General features: G+C 45.2%; 2 protein-coding genes across 5 annotated transcripts in view; both read right to left on the bottom strand.

The window, feature by feature from the left end:
• BUB3 (BUB3, mitotic checkpoint protein) lies at window positions 2242–14223 on the bottom strand. Of its 4 annotated transcripts, none has more exons than XM_021399751.1 (9): window positions 14132–14223; window positions 13816–13920; window positions 11901–12095; window positions 10983–11052; window positions 9639–9790; window positions 6669–6827; window positions 5127–5304; window positions 4541–4757; window positions 2242–2578 (listed from the first exon to the last, which is right to left on the bottom strand). In XM_021399751.1, the coding sequence occupies exons 2-9, from the start codon at window positions 13822–13824 to the stop codon at window positions 2569–2571; spliced, it is 990 nt and encodes a 329-aa protein (XP_021255426.1). In that variant the 5' UTR covers window positions 13825–13920; window positions 14132–14223; the 3' UTR covers window positions 2242–2568. The 4 variants fall into 4 exon arrangements, with proteins under 4 accessions (XP_021255426.1, XP_021255424.1, XP_021255427.1 ...); XM_021399749.1 differs by having other exon boundaries at window positions 14137–14159; XM_021399752.1 differs by lacking the exon at window positions 14132–14223 and adding an exon at window positions 14109–14131.
• The window catches only part of HMX2 (H6 family homeobox 2), a 5722-nt gene continuing 3295 nt past the window's right edge, over window positions 15306–17732 (bottom strand). The window contains 2 exon segments of the mRNA XM_021400546.1: window positions 15306–15850; window positions 16768–17045. Of these exon segments, the coding sequence (XP_021256221.1) occupies window positions 15306–15850; window positions 16768–17045 (823 nt within the window).

The following is a 17732-nucleotide window of genomic DNA, read 5'->3' on the forward strand; positions in this document are numbered from 1 at the left end:
AGTTGAGCAGGATGGAGCTTGCAATACCTACACCGAACTGCAAAGGTCATTCTCATCCCTTCAATCTGTGTGTTCAGATATTTAAGATCAGTGCAGGCACCGGTTTTGCTTTGGAAAATGCACATCTTAAGAACACATCCTTTTAGGTATATATATATATATTTATTGTAATTGCTACAGCAACAAATCACATCATACCCGAGACATGGCAGAGCTACAGAGCTCTACAGAGTAGCCATACACTGATTATCTCCAAGTAGTGGCCAATGGAGAAAGTATGCTTACCAGCAGAGTTCTCTAACACTTGGGGCACAGGTGCCACTTGGCTCCCAATACCAGCGTTAACGAGGCTCTTGTGAAAGCCAAGCCATGATATTTTTTCCTGCAAGCAGTCAACAGTGACGGATGGCTCCATTAGAATGACAGCTAGGACTCCACATCTTTCTGCATAGCCCTCTGCCCTATGACAAGCAATGACTTAAGGAGCTTTCTTAGATCTCCATTCCTCTGATCAAGTCAGCGTACCCTCTCGATTCAGCTGCACGCCATATAGGTCCCAAAAAGTTTGTGCCAGGATTTCTCTGCATGATGAGCCTTTGCCTTGACCTGTGATTCTAGAAAACAGCTTAAAAGGAAGATTCATCTCACACGCAAAAAAAACCCAAGCATATTCTGACAGCATTCATTCATACCTAACAAACAGACGCAGCTGTATCCCTGACCAACTCACATTTCTCCTCTCCACAGTTACGCCAGGTTGCTGTGCTGTTTTCTGCAGGCTCCATCTGCATAAGATCTCAACACACCTTGAAGCTGAATTCTAATTTGGCTTACAAATGGTTAAGCCCAGCCTCTCTCCTTCTCTATTTTGTGACCACCTTTGTCCGCTCTGTAAGCATGCAGATCTTACCGCATCATAACTCAAGTTTTGGCTTCTCTTTCCATTGAAACATTGCACAGGTGCCGTGCCTGTGGCATTTTCAAACCATTTTCAACGCCCCTCATTCCTCTCCTGTCTTCCCCTACTTACTCCAGTTGTTACTTCATTTCCCCACACATAACACTTAAACCTCTGTACGTTCCCACTCTACTCTATTTCACAGTCCCTTTCTTCACATCAAACCTACCTTTTCATTACTCCCAACCTGTTCTACCATCACACTTTACTTACTCAGACCTATCTTCATTTTGGGTCTCTTTTCCACAACGTCACTGTTGTACTTCTAAGTAACAGCAACAACAAATCCATGGGCTCAATCCTATATTCTGCAATATAATACTCTCTTGGTTGAGAAGAAATTGCAGAAGAGATACTGTCTATGTTTGCTCTGCAAATATATGTGTATTTATACTTGCACGCATATATACATTGTGCTCTGGAACGCCGGGCAGTTGAGGCAGACCTAATAACAAAGTCTGTTGTCTCAACATTCAGTCATTTCCCAGACTAGGGATTCTGCTCACAGAGGCCTTCAGCTCCCATATTTAAGTTCCAGTCCCAAACCACCATCTGCTTCCTCTCAAAAAGCCAATATATATATTTTTTTTTAAAAGGGGAACTGTTATCAGTTCCTAAACCGACAGTGGAAGATCAACTTTGCCCCAACGTTCTGTAGTCGTTAACCCTCAAAGCTAAAATAGCCAAGTAAACCTGGAAGAAATGAGGATGATGCACGTACAGCAGAACAGAAACTGCATGCTGCAGTGAGGGCATTTTAATTCTAATTCAGGAAGGTCTCTATTTTTTTTTTTTTTAAACTTCTCACAAACAGTTGATAGCATCAAGGAATTCATATCTAGTTCAGGACAAGCTATGAAGCATTCCACGTACATCTATTCATTCACTATCTCTACCTGAGAGCAGCTCAAGCTTGTTAGCTTTCCACAGAGTCCAGCTTCCTCTCCACTTCCATCTTGTCTGGAATGATTCTGCAGAACAGCCTGTTCTGCAAAGAACTGGATGACAAAGCTTTTCGTGGTGGTACTAATCAGTAAGCATGTACCTTTATTTCCTCAATCCAGCCTGGAACATACAACACTGAATACATTATTTGCAGCTGGAGGCAGATTTGTAGGTTTAGTCTGTTGATCAGATATACACACTGCATAATCCCAGCTTTTCCTCACTAAAAAGAAGACAAAAGGTGAAGTTTTCTGCAAGAACTAGCTAGAACTCAAGAATTCTGGTAGGTTAAAGCTTTGGTCGTCATGTACGCTTCAAGAAAAGATTGTTACACAAAATATTTTCAAAAACCTAAGGATATTTATTGAACAATTGTGAGACCACTGCAAGTTTTATTAAGAAAAGATACTACAAAACTATTGCGAGTTTATAAAGGTATACACAAAGTTACCGACAGGAGGGAACTAGTTTAGCTGCATACAGTCTCATTAGCACTATAAGCAGAAAAGTAACAATGGATTAAGACATAAGACAAAATACAAAGGAACAGCTCTTAGTTAAAAATAACATCTAAATACAGGCTGTCTTCCCATTTCTATTGTTTCAGCTTAATCTTGTTAGGAACAGGTGGGCAACTCTTGTAGACCTCCACTGAGACCTCTTCTCTAAGTAGACCTGAAATAAACAAACTGCATTTCAGCAAGCAATTTTTACAGTAATCATAAACAGGTAAAACACTCAGTATTTTGAAGCGCAGAAACACGTGGACAGACCACATTCACTTGTATCAATATAATACATAATGCTTTAGCAATCAAAAGGCTGATCCTGCTAAGTTGATATTATATGGCACCATGTAAGTATGTGCAGAAATGCACAAAGACCACTAGGAAAACATAGAAGAGCAGTAGCTTCAGCAGCAAGTGATGTATTTTTAGAATACAACAGAGATGACTCACACTACTGCAACACTGAAATATATGCATCATTCTTAGTGCACCAAGGTTGGCACAAGCAACTTATAAATGTCAGAAAGGCATATAAACCTTGTTAATGTTTTCAGAAATTCATTTAAAGATAGAAACAGGTCCAAAAAGATGCCTGTCTAAATGCATTGCAATTACGTTACAATTATTTTCCAAATACACAGATATGTTCTGTCTTTTCTCAGCTCATTACTGACTCAAACAATTTGCCCTTCTGGGATCAATTGTTTGCTAATAAATAATTGTTTACAGTCACAAAATGATATTAAGGAGTATTCTTATTAGTTTTCCTTCTACAGTCTAATAAGATTCAAAACTAGCTGATTCCCAAGAGTCTAACCTTAACCTTGCTGTGTTTAACAGCCCAGGAAATGATGAACCATCTGTTTCAGAAAATAATGGAGGGCCAAGAGGAAATATTGTTTAATTGTAGATTAACCTCCTCATACGGCAGAATGAAGCATCTACAGAATTAGCAATCATAACTAGCAAGGAATGAAAATAACTGAAAGCAGCTCTTACAAACACAGGACCAACAGCAGCAAGTAGACTTTTATCACCTCTTTTTTTCTTTTTTCTTTTTTTTTTTTATAATTCTTCCCAAATATATTAAAAATTAGGTTGTGCTTGTTACATGTAACTGAAGAAAAATCAGCTTTGGACTTTTATAAATGAGGAAGCCACAGAAATAAATACCGAAGTAGTTATGCCTTCATTTTCCTACAGGTAACGAGGCTGTTTTAAAACAAACATCTCCAAATGGCATATTTCTTCCTTTGTCACTCTCACCTCACATCTCTACTGTGAGGAAATGGCAGCTCCAAAGCAATATACGAGTCACTTAAGGGAAGGAAAAGATGGTCTTGGTTTAAAAAGGAAGAGTTTTGATCACTTATTTATTTGCGCAGCCACTTGTGACGTGCAATGTCTGGGTGTCTCAGCTGAAGTGCAAAAAGTTTGAGTAATAAAAAGGAAAAAGCAATGACAGACCACAAGAACTTGAAAATAAAAACTACTCCTGTGCTAGCTTAATGAAGGGCCGTGCAATTCTGCACCGCGATGGCAATTTCTTAATGTCACATTCATGCCAAAACAAGCTTAACAAAAATCTTTCACCCCATCAATCAGTTTGCCCCATTTTGACAGCAACAGAGATAGAAAAGCGTGTTATCAGAGGGCTGCAAAGCCCAACACACAGGAACTGAGAGAGCCAGCTCTCCATGTTACACACCCATTCCCTTCTGTAACAGCTGGGTGCGCACAGAGCGCGTACAGATTTCATTAATTCCACGTTCTAAATATCCCAACGCGGTGACATTAACTCAAATGAATCATTCTCGAATTCCTCACTTAATTCTCGAAGCAACGAGCTCGCAATAACTCCACAGCTTCATATAATAGCACCTATTCAAAAAGGAGAAGAGTTTGACATTCTTCTCCTGCTAAACAACTGGGCACAATTTTATCCATCAGACGTCTATCAACCTACGGATATTGAAAGCTTGGGCGAACAAGATAAGATCAAAACCAACCCTACTGTCAAGCTGCACTATCGACTGGCATCAGTAATGCTATTCATGAATTTAGGAAAATTAATAAAATCTCGGGATGAATGCTGAGAAAGGCTCCAACACAGGCGACGCATACTCACTTAGGTTTTGTTTCTGCATCTGTCACTTGGCGAATATAGATACCATCTTCAGGATGTTCAATGTCATCCATTTCGTACATATATGAAGAAGCTATCGCAAGGGTGGTTCCATCGTTGCTGAAGGCAAGTGATGCTATGCTCGTGGGATACCGATGGAACTGACACAGCCGCTTCTTGTTAAACGGATCCCAGATATTCACGAACCCATCAGAACCTCCTGAAAAGTAATTTTTAGAAATTGTTTGCAAGTTATGCTCGGGAGAACGGTCATAGGTACAGGACAGTAAAAAGGATGGTAAAGATAGATTAAAGGGGGGAAAAAAAAGAAAGAAAAATGGCTACATGGAATGACTCCGTCATAATACAGAGTTGCATTATTCGCTGAAAGCACAAGGAGTGTTTCCTGATGTCTGATAAAGGAATTAACTCCTGCTGCATCCAATAAGTTAAAAACCAGGCTCGGAGCAAGAAACACAATTTAAAGACTTAGAAATTAAGGACTTAGGAAATAAGGGCTGACCCGTTCAAATCACAACGACAGAAAACAACAAGTGTTTAAAAAAAAAAAAATGACCATATACTCTACCTGTAGCAAACGTGTTGTGGACGTTATGGAAAGAAATAGCATTAACTGGATAAATCTGCTCGATGTTGTTCTCTTTCAAACGATGACACTTGAATGCATATTTCTTCTTCTGTATTTCTGGACTCGGATCCAAGTATTCCACTGCAACACGGCCTTCAATAGAACTTAAAACATAACCCTGGCAACAAAACGGCAGATGGGCATTTTAGAAGTTTCTAAGTGGAGAAAAGACTGCCATACAACTTACTTTATACCCTTCTAAATTAAACGTGAACAGCCTTCAACTGTGCACAAGAACAAGTTGTTACCGCTGATCTACGGCATCATCAGTAAAATCTGCCTCTAAGAAGTAACTCAGAAAAAGCCTTCCAAAAGATTTTCATTGCACCGTAAGTTTAAGCTAACAGCGAGACTTTGAATTACCTTTGTGGGAGGAAATTCAAGTTGATTTGGAGGAAAAAAAAAACCATTACACCTCCCAACATTTGAAAACTTATTCCCCAAGGCCTCTACCTTGCAAATAGTCACAGGATTATTTAGTTTCAGAACTACATTAGTCGGTTTACAGCAAGTAAACCCTTCGAGTTGAAACAGTATTTTCAGCAACATTGATTATAAGGGGTGTCCACTTATCCAGTTCATTACGGCCCTGACTTACAGCAACCTGAGATGCTTTTATTGTACCTTCTGAGTTAAGCCCATAATTGAGCTTTTCTAAAGAGGATTATAATGATCTCTAGCTATATCAAGGTTCTTCAGAATCCAGAATACAGCATAATCAGGAAGATCAATCAGTTTTACTACAACTAGAACCAAAAGTGGAAAAAAGCATTCATGCCACTTCAAGAATGAGCAAGGAGGTCTCTCAGTGTCTGCACCACCACCACGCACACTGAAACATCCAAACTAGTTCTTGTTTTGCCAGCAAAAGCTGTTGTTGCTTTGCTTCAAAAAGAGCTAGAACTACCACAGATACACTGTGTTAACCTACAAGGAACAGCTCTGCGATCATCTAAGTGGTACCACGTGCTCAAGATAACGAGCCATCAGTTCCTAAGTGCCTGACACAGTTAGGATTAAGAAAATCAAGAAAACATAGTCCACATTCTTACAGTTTTAACCCTTCCCCTGTTCACAGTCTGTTGAATCCAGGTTTACAATGCATAAAGCCTGCTGAGAAGCCATCAAGTCTGTCTTCATCTTTTCTACCGCTGCTTCGTGGAGATTTTCATTTATTTATTAAGATTGATGTATTATAATGCTGATATTCAAAGAGATGATTTGTTTAAAAAAAAAGAGAAAACTGAGAAGAAGTGAGAACAATGTGCTGATGAGTCAGGGGCAAAAATTCCAAAGCCAAGATATTCATTAGGAGAGTTAACCTGGAACAAGGAGCCTCGACATCATTTACTTCTTCCAAAGATGGATTATGAAATTTGAGGACCAGCAATATTTTAGAACGAGAGAAAGATGCAGAAAGCTTGAAAGAATTTTCCTAAAGAACATTCACCAGAAACCCAATTGTTGAGATTGTTCCCATACCTGTTTGTTAGGAAACGCCCTGATGCAGCGGGTCTGGTATTTCAGGCTGGATTCCCTTCGCTGCTGAACGTAGCCCATGTTCCGCAAATCCCACACCAGCACTCTGCGACCTGCAGTCCCCACAATCAGCCTATCTCCAGACACAGAGAGCGTGTACACCTTGCAGAAAGAAGCACAGCTTTTAAACACGTATTAATCTGCAACCTGCAACAAGGGAACAAGGAACATCTGCAACCAAAACCGTAGCCCCAGGTTTCCCTTCTGCTTCAATTTCTAACTCGGATTTGGGATAAACTATAGGAGTGTCCAGTTGGTTACTGACCAAAAACTAATGGAGCATCTCTTGCCAAGCACCCTAGCACACACCTTAAAATCAAGCCCAATGCAGCATCAGACAACATAAAGCTACTTTGTTACAACAGTAACAAAAAGATTCAAGTAAAATTCTAAATTTCAAGAATGTTCTTTGTATTACCAGTCCGGAGACAACCTTCCTCACTGGGGTTTTTTTTTTCTTCCTTGGTATTAATTCACATTCTCAATGGAACACGTGTACAGAAAAATATAGGCACGATTCAAAAGGGAAATAAGTATTCAAGTTTTCCTCAGAAATTATTTTAAGCATTAAATCCATTCATAGTTCAAGGCAAGAAGGAAATATGTGCAAAGCAACAGAGGAGGAGGGTGCAGATTTGATCTTTGCTTGGTACACACAGCTCCTCTTACCCACTGTCTAGTCGTGACTGCACAGCTCAGCCTCACAAAGCCACTTCACATTTTGTTTCTCCTCCGTCTAGCAGCCACACTTGTTTGCTTTTTAAACAGAAAACTTCAGGTTGTGTTTCATGCAAATGAAGGGAAACTGCTCATTAAAAACTGTAGTTTGAATGCTACAGTAAAACTAAGTGAAAAAGCCCACACTTGGAACTCTAGCTCTGTTCCCAAAATTGGCTCGGAGGTTCTCATTTTTGTTTCTCCAAATTCTGACACAAATATTTAGGGTATAAATCATTCCATGTCCATCTTCTACTTGGGATGGAGTTAATCTGTGCCCAAGTTAAAAAAAAAAAAACAACTGGTCAGCCAAAAGTTCTGTCCCACCAAGTGGGTTACCAGCTGGAGATACACAATCAAGATGGAATCCACCTACCTCCACCTGCCCTGCCCCTGAGCTGCTACAGATACTGAATACACCTCAGAAGAGGAATGAGAAGTGTAGAAGATCTGGTACCCTGCCAGAAGGACTCTATTTACTTTTGGCATGCACTTGTACAACTTAACTCAAGCACACAGTTTCCCTTTCTGCTTCTCTGATCAAGTTTGTAAACACCTTAAAAAAAGGTTTGTAAACAGTACAGCCGTTTGGATCTAATAGGACTACACTGAAACGTTAGACGGACAAACTCGGCTCACCAACCTTTTTGGCAAAACTCTTTGTTTTCTAAAACTTAATTTATTAAGAAAGATACAAAGCTATCGCCTACCTCACAGCTTCACACAAACAAAACCCTTTGTCTGTTTGACCCATGCACACTCCCTAGGCACGCATTCCTGCTTTAAACAAAATGCCATCACTCCATTTCCCTCTCAGGACTGAGGGCTCAAGATGGATAATGTCTTAAACGCTCATGTAAGAGCTGCCTAAAATTTCTGATGATCCCAATGCCAAATCCTATTCACATACAAGTGGGAGAAGACTTTAAGCTAAACTGATCCAAAAGCATTAAACATCATGTAAGGTGTTTGTGCACGTGTAGAAACAGAAGCATAAGAACATTAAATACCTTAAATCTTCTTCACAAACTGATGTCACACCTGTACAGTGAGTATTCTTTCTACACCACGCAATCATAAATCAAATGAAACCATTGTCATGCAGTTGAGTAGGTGTACACATTTATCAAAGGCAGTATTAAAAAAATGACATAATGAACCTTGCTGAACCAATAAGCAGCTTGATTCACTGTGCCTGTCCATGATACGATATCCTGTCAGCAATTTGTCATAGCTCTTTACATGCTACATACAACGATAAATCAAAACTAGAAATAATGCAATTACTTTATCCTGAACGAAGGCCTTGTCAGAAGCAGGTTCTGCTATATTGTGACAAAAGTAATAGCTACCTAGATGCAATGGGGAATGCAAGGATGGTTTCTAACCAGGACTCGATAGTACATTGCGACAGAGCCAAATGACATTTTTAAATATAGGCAAAAAAAAAACATTCACATGCAAAATTTTTATCTTCTGTAATTCATTCCAGTGATTCCACTCTAAGCAGCATAAAGATCAGCAAACCATGTAACAAATTAGGAAAAGCTGAAGAAATCACATTGTAATCTACTCCTCTTGGTGTCAGCACAGAGGATTTGGGTCAATTTGGGCATTATCCTAATGCTAGGTGTTACTACAGCAACAGGTGAAATACGAAACAAGCAACTCTGTTCGACCTTTCTATATATAAGTCAAACAGAAATACTATTTCAGGCAATAAAAATGGGCCTCCTATTCCATTGCTAGGCACATTTCAAAGCAATTGGACCTTAGAAATGCCAGGATTCCATATGTGAAAACCTGAATGCCTCGGGAAATCACTAACAGCACATATTAAAACAATTAGGCCAAGAATTAGCAAAGTAAACCATGGATTATCAGTGATCACCTCAACTTCACATGCTGTGTTTGTTAGGATTTGCCTCCTCAAACTTGTTTTAAATCAGAAGATCTTTTCCCATCATGACTGCTAAGAATTAAGTTATGCTCCTATTGAGCAAAGTGCAAAGCCTTAACCTACATTCGTAACATATTCAGATTACTATTTTAAAATGGGACGTTTATCCCTCAAAAAGCACTAGGAGTCACCTTTTGAGTCAACACAATTACACGGGATGAGCTCTTCAACTACGTGTAAAACTGCCAGGCTGTGTTATTTACCACATTACCTGGGATCCCAGACCCACCACGCACCTTTTCTGGCTGAGAGAAGGTTCCTGCATTGCAAGGTGTCCTGGGATCCCACAGTTTCACTGTTTGATCCCAGCTGCCAGTCACCATGACATTGACTTCTGGGCAATACTCAACGCATCTGATAGGTGCATCGTGGCCACCAACGAGGTTTTCTGGAAGAAAGCACAACCAAATGTAACTGTATTGGCTTCACAAACTGTCAGAATGTGGAGAATAAACTTAAAAATGCACATCACCATTGTATGAACACGCCAGTTTCTGACATTCCCATGGATGTATTGATATGCTAGGAGTCCCTAGCCCTACTACCTGTGATGTACACACTAATACAGAAGCAATTAAAGACTGTATATATTAACATCAGGACAAAAGAATAATTAATATTTGATTAATCGTTTTATTAATCATGTACAGCTAAATTGACTTTTTACCTTATTTTACTTTGCACACAAGCTGTCAAGCCTAGCCAGTGGTTCACTCTGGCAACCACATTTTTACCAGGCTGATTATTCAATCCTCTCTCTATATACATACATACAAAAAAGATAAAGTTGCTCCATATTTTGCAACAACTGAGGCACTCATTAAAGACTAGCAGTTTTGTTAGCAAAAAAACAGTGTAGTATAAGGTGCAAAAGCCTGACAAACAAAAGCTTTCTGTGCATTTTGCCATACCTGTGAAAGACCATCTCAAATATGTCTAGACTACAAGCCTTCAGAAAACAGCATGCTCAGTTTTAGAGCAGCTCAGCTAATTCCCCTATATGAGACAAAGCAGCCCACAGCACAGAGCAATTCTCAGCAGAAACACAACTCAAGATGTCTTAACAAGCACCTAGCAAACTTGCTAGCAGAGTGCCAAACCCTGCTCTGCAGGGCCACCAATTATTCTGCCAGACAAAGGGACACATGATGTGAACCTTAAACCATCAGCAAAGATGGGTACAACTGCTTCCTTCCCTTTTCACCTTAAAATCAGGTAGGGAAAAAAAAAATACACGTGCAAAGGCCATCAGTTAATACCTGTCACTAGAAAGGCTTAGGCTTTCAGTTTAGCAGCAATGGATCCAGCCCTTCTGCTAGAAGCATCCTGGCACAATCTTTAATTACACAGTAAGAAATACTGCCTCGTTCAGTGCCCTTGACAGATCTACCCTGGCAATCAGAAAGGGCTGCATGACTCCTGGGCGCCAACGGTGACAACTTAAAAAATTAAACAGCTACTACTTCAAGCAAGTTTTCCCCATCTGAAAAACTAGAAAAATTCTATTCCTTTAAGTTTATAAACCTGAAGCTCGGGCCGAATGTTTCAAAGAGATCACTCACTGAATTCCATGTGCTTACCTTGGTCCGTGTTTAGATCATGCATTTTCAACTGCTGATCTAATCCTCCACTCCAGGCATGGGTAGGGTCCTATACAGCAAAAAAAAAAAAAATCCCCTCGTGACATGCATAAATGTACAGCAGGCAGGGAAGCTTCAATCTCCCAGGCACAGAAAGAGACTCGTTTTCAAGAGTTTGGGGAAAACTTGAAACCATGTGAGAATCTGCATGCTGAACCACAGTCTGATACCAGGTGGAAAAAGCACAATTAAAGATTAAATTGATCCTTAAAGCATTCAGTAACTCATCAAGATCAGACACTGGAGGACACGTCAGAATACAGTAAAAGAAGAAAACAGTTACTTCAACAATCTCCTTCACATATTATGTATGATAAGCAAAATAAAAAGCAAAAAAAAGCCATCCATAAATTTAAAAAAAAAAAAGCTTTTCTGAAGAATATTTCAAATCTAATACATTAAAAAGAAAAAAAACAAGAATTTGGTTAATGGCTCATGTGGAACAATGCTGGGTTTCTAAAACAACCCAGTATGAGAAGGATACAAATATAAAAATAATTGGCTGTAGGAATCATTCACACTGAATGCCTGGGTATATAACTCCTCTCTGTGAGAAATATGCAAAGAATTTACTATATCCTCAGAAAAAAGCCAGAACAAACCAGCTGAACTTACTCTTATCTGCCACTTCTGCTAGAAGTAAGTTATTTGTGTGCCCACATCTTTTACAGAAAATGCATATTTAGGACAGGAAAGAGGCTCGTTGAAAGAATAATAATAAGCAGAAGTACACTGTTCTTTTACACCTAGATTTCAGGTAGGGACTATCCCTTTACTTTCAGGGACTGACAATTTCTCACATACTTTGTGCACTGTAAGTCTATAAATTGAAATGAAAAAAAAAGCTCACACACTTACATAAAAAGCACAGTCAAGGACAGCTCCTGAATGCTGATATTTGAGTCTCATGCTGTTGGCAGGAACATCATAGAGGCGGACAGTGGTGTCCCAGGATGAAACAAGCAGAAACTGAGATGTATTTGGACTGAACTTGACCGACGAAATGCCATCGTCTGGGGTTTGATTGAGTTTGAACTCGTTTGATCCCGTCATCTGACAACAGAGCACAAATGTAGTTTTAGTCGTAACAAGGAAATAAACCCAGCGAGTTAGCTGGCTAACTGATACATATAAAGCTAATTTAAAGCAAAGCCAGAAAGCCTGCTAGCCTTCACGCACAGCGTGGAGCACAAATTCCTACCAAACTCTAAAACTGAAGATGCTTATCGCTGTCCAAGTCCTCAATCCCTCCTCACGTAGGGAACTTCTCATTTAAATATCAAATACAGAAACATAGCGTGGAATGATCACTATAAACTTTTTGCTCTGTTTATCTATAAGCTTAGCCACATACCGTTGCTATGTATTTTCCCCTCGGGGTTATGTTTCTAGAAGTATTCATAAGTTACTCTGAGACTGAAGATTTTACTTTAAAAACGTAGGCAGAAAGGAATCCGAGCAAAAAATCCAGCAAAAAGCATTCCTGGTTCGGTGCAACCGCCCTGCACTTCCAAGAATTGCAGTTGGATGATTTCAGAAATAACTGAAATCACAAAAAATAAGTAAAATGAGAGCTGAGGCTACAGGCAAATTTCAGCTGGAAAGACAGCGAAGATCTTACAAATGCTCAATGAAACTGTTCACTCAAACATCCAAAAAGCCCCCAAGCTCTTTTAAAATGTTTTCTAAGCATTAAGAGCGCATTTCTTTTTTGAGGAAAGGACTAAGGAAGTGAAGGAGCTCCAATTTTTTTGTAATGCTCTCGCTGCTGAATTTCTGTGTACAAATGCAGGGGAGAGATTAGACCTCCGGGAACAAAAGCCAAGAGAGAATGAGCAGGTGAAATATGACAGGAGTCAGCTGCAGTGCACAGCAACTCCAGCCCTGCGTTTGTCAGTAACTGAACCATCATCGAGCTGTAGAACAATGTAAGCACTGCACATTCTTACACTGGGAAAAAAAAAACTTAAACAGAAGCTCTTGGAAGGATGCCTTTATATAAACCCCCCCCCAAAATAAAAACTGCACCACTGTGAGTACTCAAAGTGGAAGTAAAAATATAACCACTTTTAAGAATAGGAAATAGAAACCACGCTCCTAATCCCTTTTTCCTTGACCAGAAGATGGATATGCTTGAGAATCCATCACGCACACAGCGACACGAACACGTCTAATGAAGGATTCTGCAGCGGTTTCATTACACCTCAAGCAGCGAAACATGCCTCAGTGAGGAGTTCTGATAGATGTGCAAGGAAAAAAAGTAAGGAATCGAGGAGGAGGAGGATCCAAGCAGGTACACCAAGAGCCATGCCCGCTTGTGGCAGAAACTCAGCAGGCAATTATGGGAGGTAAATAAGATAACCCCAAAACAACTAGCAAGCAGAGCCACTGGCACAGAGATTGGAAGGCTCTCCTGACGCTATTTCTGAAGCAAAAAAAATATATATATATATATATATATCTTTTACCCAGCTTAATTAAGAAAAAAAAAAAAAGGGACACGTATAGCTCCGCACATTTTCAGAAATAAAGCTTTTTACAACGGGACTGCCAGAAAACAGGGACTGCTGTGGTCACCCCCTGACACAGCTTTCGAGCACCGTAAGAAATCATCTGTTGAGATGACAGCCCAGCAAAAGCAGAACCACGACACCAATTTCAGCACGGGGTTTGCCTCTGCAATCTTACGACCCCCGAGAGCTCGCCGTGCAACGCGATCACGAAAGCAGCGCTTTTCCAACCCCCAGGAGCCCGGCCCCGAGCCCGGCAGTACCGTTTTCATAGTACACGGCTTCCTCCCTCTCTCGAGGCCCCACCAAGGAGAACTGTTCTTCACGCAGCAGCGCGGAGGGCGAACGCAACCCGGTCCCGGAGAGTCCTGTGTGGGCGGGAGGAAGGCACAGCGTGAGGGCGAGGCCCAGAGGCGGCGGAGGCTGAGGGGAGGCCGCTCGCAGGCCGCAGCTGCCCCTCAACGCGGCCCCGAGCCGGGAGCCAGCCCGAAAGCTCCATTGCTGGCCCCGCACCCCTCTCCCAACCCGCACAACCCCGCGCTCGACCCGACCTCACCCCGCCGCCCGGCGCGGCCTCACCTCACCGCCTCACAGCGCCCAACGGCCGTTCGCTCCGCGCAGGCGCACCGCACGCAGCCCCGCCCCTCCCCTTCGCGCCGCTCTCTCATTGGTCGGTTCGAAACGGCGTGGCGGCGCGGGGCATGCCGGGAGCTGTAGTCCCACCATAGCGCGCACCGCTGCGCGGGGCCGCGGCGGCTGCAGAGTGCGGGGCGGGCGGGAATCGGCCCCAAATATCCGGCCTTGTCACGAAAGTCCGGGGCGCGGAGGCGGAGCCGTGAGGTTGGGAGCTGGGCCCGGGCGGCCGTCAGCGAACGCTTGCAGTGTCTGCGAATACACACGGTATTTCCAAAATATTTACAAACGTTTCCAATATAGAGCAGTATTTAGCAATACTTAGCAATATTTAGCAACATTTCCCCCATCTGCGAATGTTTCCATTGCCAACAAGAATTTCCAACACCTGCGAATATTTCCAAATGTACCCAACGGTTCCAAATATTTCCAGTATTTCCAACAATTCCCACATCATTCCCAGCATTTCCAGCCCGAGCTGGGATTGCCACGTACCCCACCCATAGGGCAGCAGTCGTTCCTCGTCCATTCCCATCCCATTGCCTATCCCTTCGCCTTATTTAATCTTTTCTGCATCTTTTTATCGTTTTTTTCACCTTATTCCGGGCTCGGACAGCCCCGTGCCCATCCCGCAGCACGAAGCCCATCCCGTACCCCCATCCCAACCATGCAAACACGCGATGGAGGTGGCAAATTTACAAACGAGGCTTAAAACGTTTTATTTCCTTTAAAAATATGTACAGATCTGAAATAACGCTGCTTCTTCTTCTTCTTTTTTTTTTCCCCCTTTTCTTTTTTAATTGATTTTCTTTTCAAGTGGCAGGATAACGCTGGGCGGGGGGAGGGGGAGCCCCGAGCTCACCCCTCCCACTCCCATCAGTTCCGAACCTCTCCGGACTGCCCCTGGAAGCGGCCCCGAACCCGAATCCCGAACCCCCGGACCCCGAGCCGGAGCCGAATCCCCGGCCTCGATGCCCGGAGCCGGAGCAGAACCCCCTGAACCGAAACCCGAAACCCCAGAGCCGAATCCCGAAGTCCCGGGCCCGAAGCGCTGGAGGCGGTCCCGGAGCCGAAGCCCGGAGGCGCGGCCGCTCCCAGCCCCGATGGGGCGGGCGGGCTTTCAGTACTCGATCTTGTTGTAGAGGTTGTAGAGCGGTAAGGCCGAGAGGTTGCTGCCGGGGTAGTAGAGAGGAGCGGGGAAGGCGATGGAGCGCGGCACCGGCACCCGCAGGAGGGAATTGTCTCTGAACACCAGCGGCATCCCCACCAGAGTCTGCGCCGAGGCGTGGGCCATGTTGGCCGCCTCCAGCTCGGCCGAGAGCTGCCGCTTCCACTTGTTGCGGCGGTTCTGGAACCACGTCTTCACCTGGGTCTCGGTGAGCTGCAGGCTGGAGGCCAGGCAGGCCCGCTCCGAGCTGCTCAGGTAGCGCTTCATGTCGAAGGTGGACTCGAGCTGGTACACCTGGCTGCGGCTGAACACCGTGCGCGTCTTCTTCTTGGCGGCCCCGGCCTGCCGGTCCCCGCCGTCGCGCTGTCGGTCCCCGTAGGAGGGCGAGGAGGGTCCCAGCGGCTTTTCCTTGTCCTCCTTAAAGTCCTGCGGGGAGGCCGAGAGGAAGGGGGGCCGCTCCGCGCCGCCCGCCGCCGCTCCGCTGCCCTTGGTGCTGCCTGCAACACAGCCACAGCGCGGGTCGCACCGGCACCGGCACCCCCCGACGGCTCCGGGGAACCGAGAGCGGAGGGAACGCGGCAGGAAACGGCAGCTAGGGTGGGGGATGCTTCTGATAGGGGTGGGTGTGCGGCAGGGGTTGGTGTGTGATGGAGGAGGGCTGGATGGTCAAACGGACAGACGGAGGGGCGGACAGCTGGATGGAGGGACGGATGGAACGGAAGGACGAATGGATGGACAGATGGATCGGACCCGAGGAACAGCATGAAACTTCCTTGGGAAGGGGCAGGTTGGCGGTTAGGGAAAGGTTCTGCCCCAAGGGTGATGGGCACAGGGCAGCTCCTCGGGGCTGGGGGCACGGCCCCGAGCTGCCGGAGCTCAGGGAGTAATGGGACATCGCTCTCAGACATCGGGTTCGGGTTTTGGGTGTTCCCGTGTGGAGCCGGGGGATGGACACGGTGATCCTTAGGGGGTCCCTTCCAACTCGGGATATTCCCCGATTCTGTGATTTTGTGATGATTCGGTGATGATTCTGTGATGATTCTGTGATATGCCACAGCAAAGGCACCTGAGCACCGCTCTCGTGCTGCTTTCCTGCTCGACACGAGCCGGCGCATTTTGCTTTACAGCCCCGCATTTCACGCACCGTTTCATCAGAACTAATGATAAAAATAAACATCTTTCTCTCCCTCAGCCGAGCGTTGTAAATAAGCAGGAGCGAAGGGAACGTTCGTTATCACCCCAAACTCGCCCACTTCGCCAGGGCGAAAACGAACCCTGCCGAGGTGGGAAAAGGGAAGAAAAACCAAAGCTTCCCCATTTTTCCAGCGGAACCGTCCCCCCCCTCCAGCCAAGGCCGGCGCACACCCGACAGCCCCGAGGTGCGGCCGCGCCGTCGGGGCAGCGCGCTACTCACCGAGGCGGGCGAAGCCGAGGGGCTGCTGCTTGCGGCACGGCTCGCCGGGGCCGTGGGCTTCGGGGCAGAAGCAGCCGCGGTGTTTCCAGCTCTCGTTCGGTTCCTCTTCGTCCGAGGAAAGGGAGAGGTTCCGACCTCGGGGGGGCCACGGGGCCGCCTTGGGGCCGGATTCCCGGGGGCCGTCGGCGCTGCCGCTGCCCAGGATGGACTGAATGGTGAAGGTGGAGCCGGGAGCAGCGGGCGGGCAGCACTTGCTCTGCTCTTCCTTGCTGCTCATCCTGGGTTCATAAGAAAGCAGAGGGGGAAAGCTCTCGCTTTAGAGGAGCCGAGGGGTGCGGGGACGGGGGGGGGCGGGAGCCGGGCTGCCGGGGGGCTTGTTTTGGGGGTGCTTTCGGCGTGCCGCTGCCGGCTCTCCCCGCGCCTGCCCAGGCGGACTGCATGCTCCTTCCCCCGCGTCCCTATTGATCTGCGGGCGGCGGGCGGCGGGGCTTCATTTGCATGGAGGTGGCCTCCGCCGCGCCAATCACGGCGGCGGCGGAGGAAAGTTTGGGCAACGGCGGGGTCCGGGGGTGGGGGGGTCCCGGGAGGCGTCGGGGCCGGGGGTATCCCGAGGGCTGTGGGGCTGCCCTGACCCCGCGGCTGCTCTGCCTCCTCCTCGGGGGGCGGCGTGGACGTGGGGTCGTGACGGACGGGAGGTGTTGGGGGAGCGCGTCGTGGGGGAGGGGGGGGAAAGGGGGAGTTTACCCTTCTGTTTATGGGAGAAATGGGGAAAAATAAATAAATCGATGTTACGGTTTGGTGCCGAGTTGGGAAAAATCCTCTTGCGGTGAATAGGAACCGGTAACGAACGCTTCAGGGAAAGGAAATGCTATTTCCTATCGGGGAGGCCCGGCCGAGGCCGAGCCCCGACGGCCGCCCGGGGCGGGGCCGTGTTGGGACGGGGCCCTCCGGCTCCCCCGTTCCTC

This window comes from Numida meleagris, chromosome 5, assembly GCF_002078875.1.
Source record: "Numida meleagris isolate 19003 breed g44 Domestic line chromosome 5, NumMel1.0, whole genome shotgun sequence".
NCBI classification, from domain to species: Eukaryota; Metazoa; Chordata; class Aves; order Galliformes; family Numididae; genus Numida; species Numida meleagris.

Bases quoted from the DNA above. Each gene is read 5' to 3' on its own strand.
- BUB3 (XM_021399751.1), bottom strand. The intron at 11,053-11,900 runs GTAAGTGTGTGA...TTTGCTGTATAG, and splicing joins TCCTTGACTGTGCTTTTTAT to GACCCTACCCATGCCTGGAG. The intron at 5,305-6,668 runs GTATGGGAACAA...TTTTGTTGCCAG, and splicing joins GGGCGTTTCCTAACAAACAG to GGTTATGTTTTAAGTTCTAT.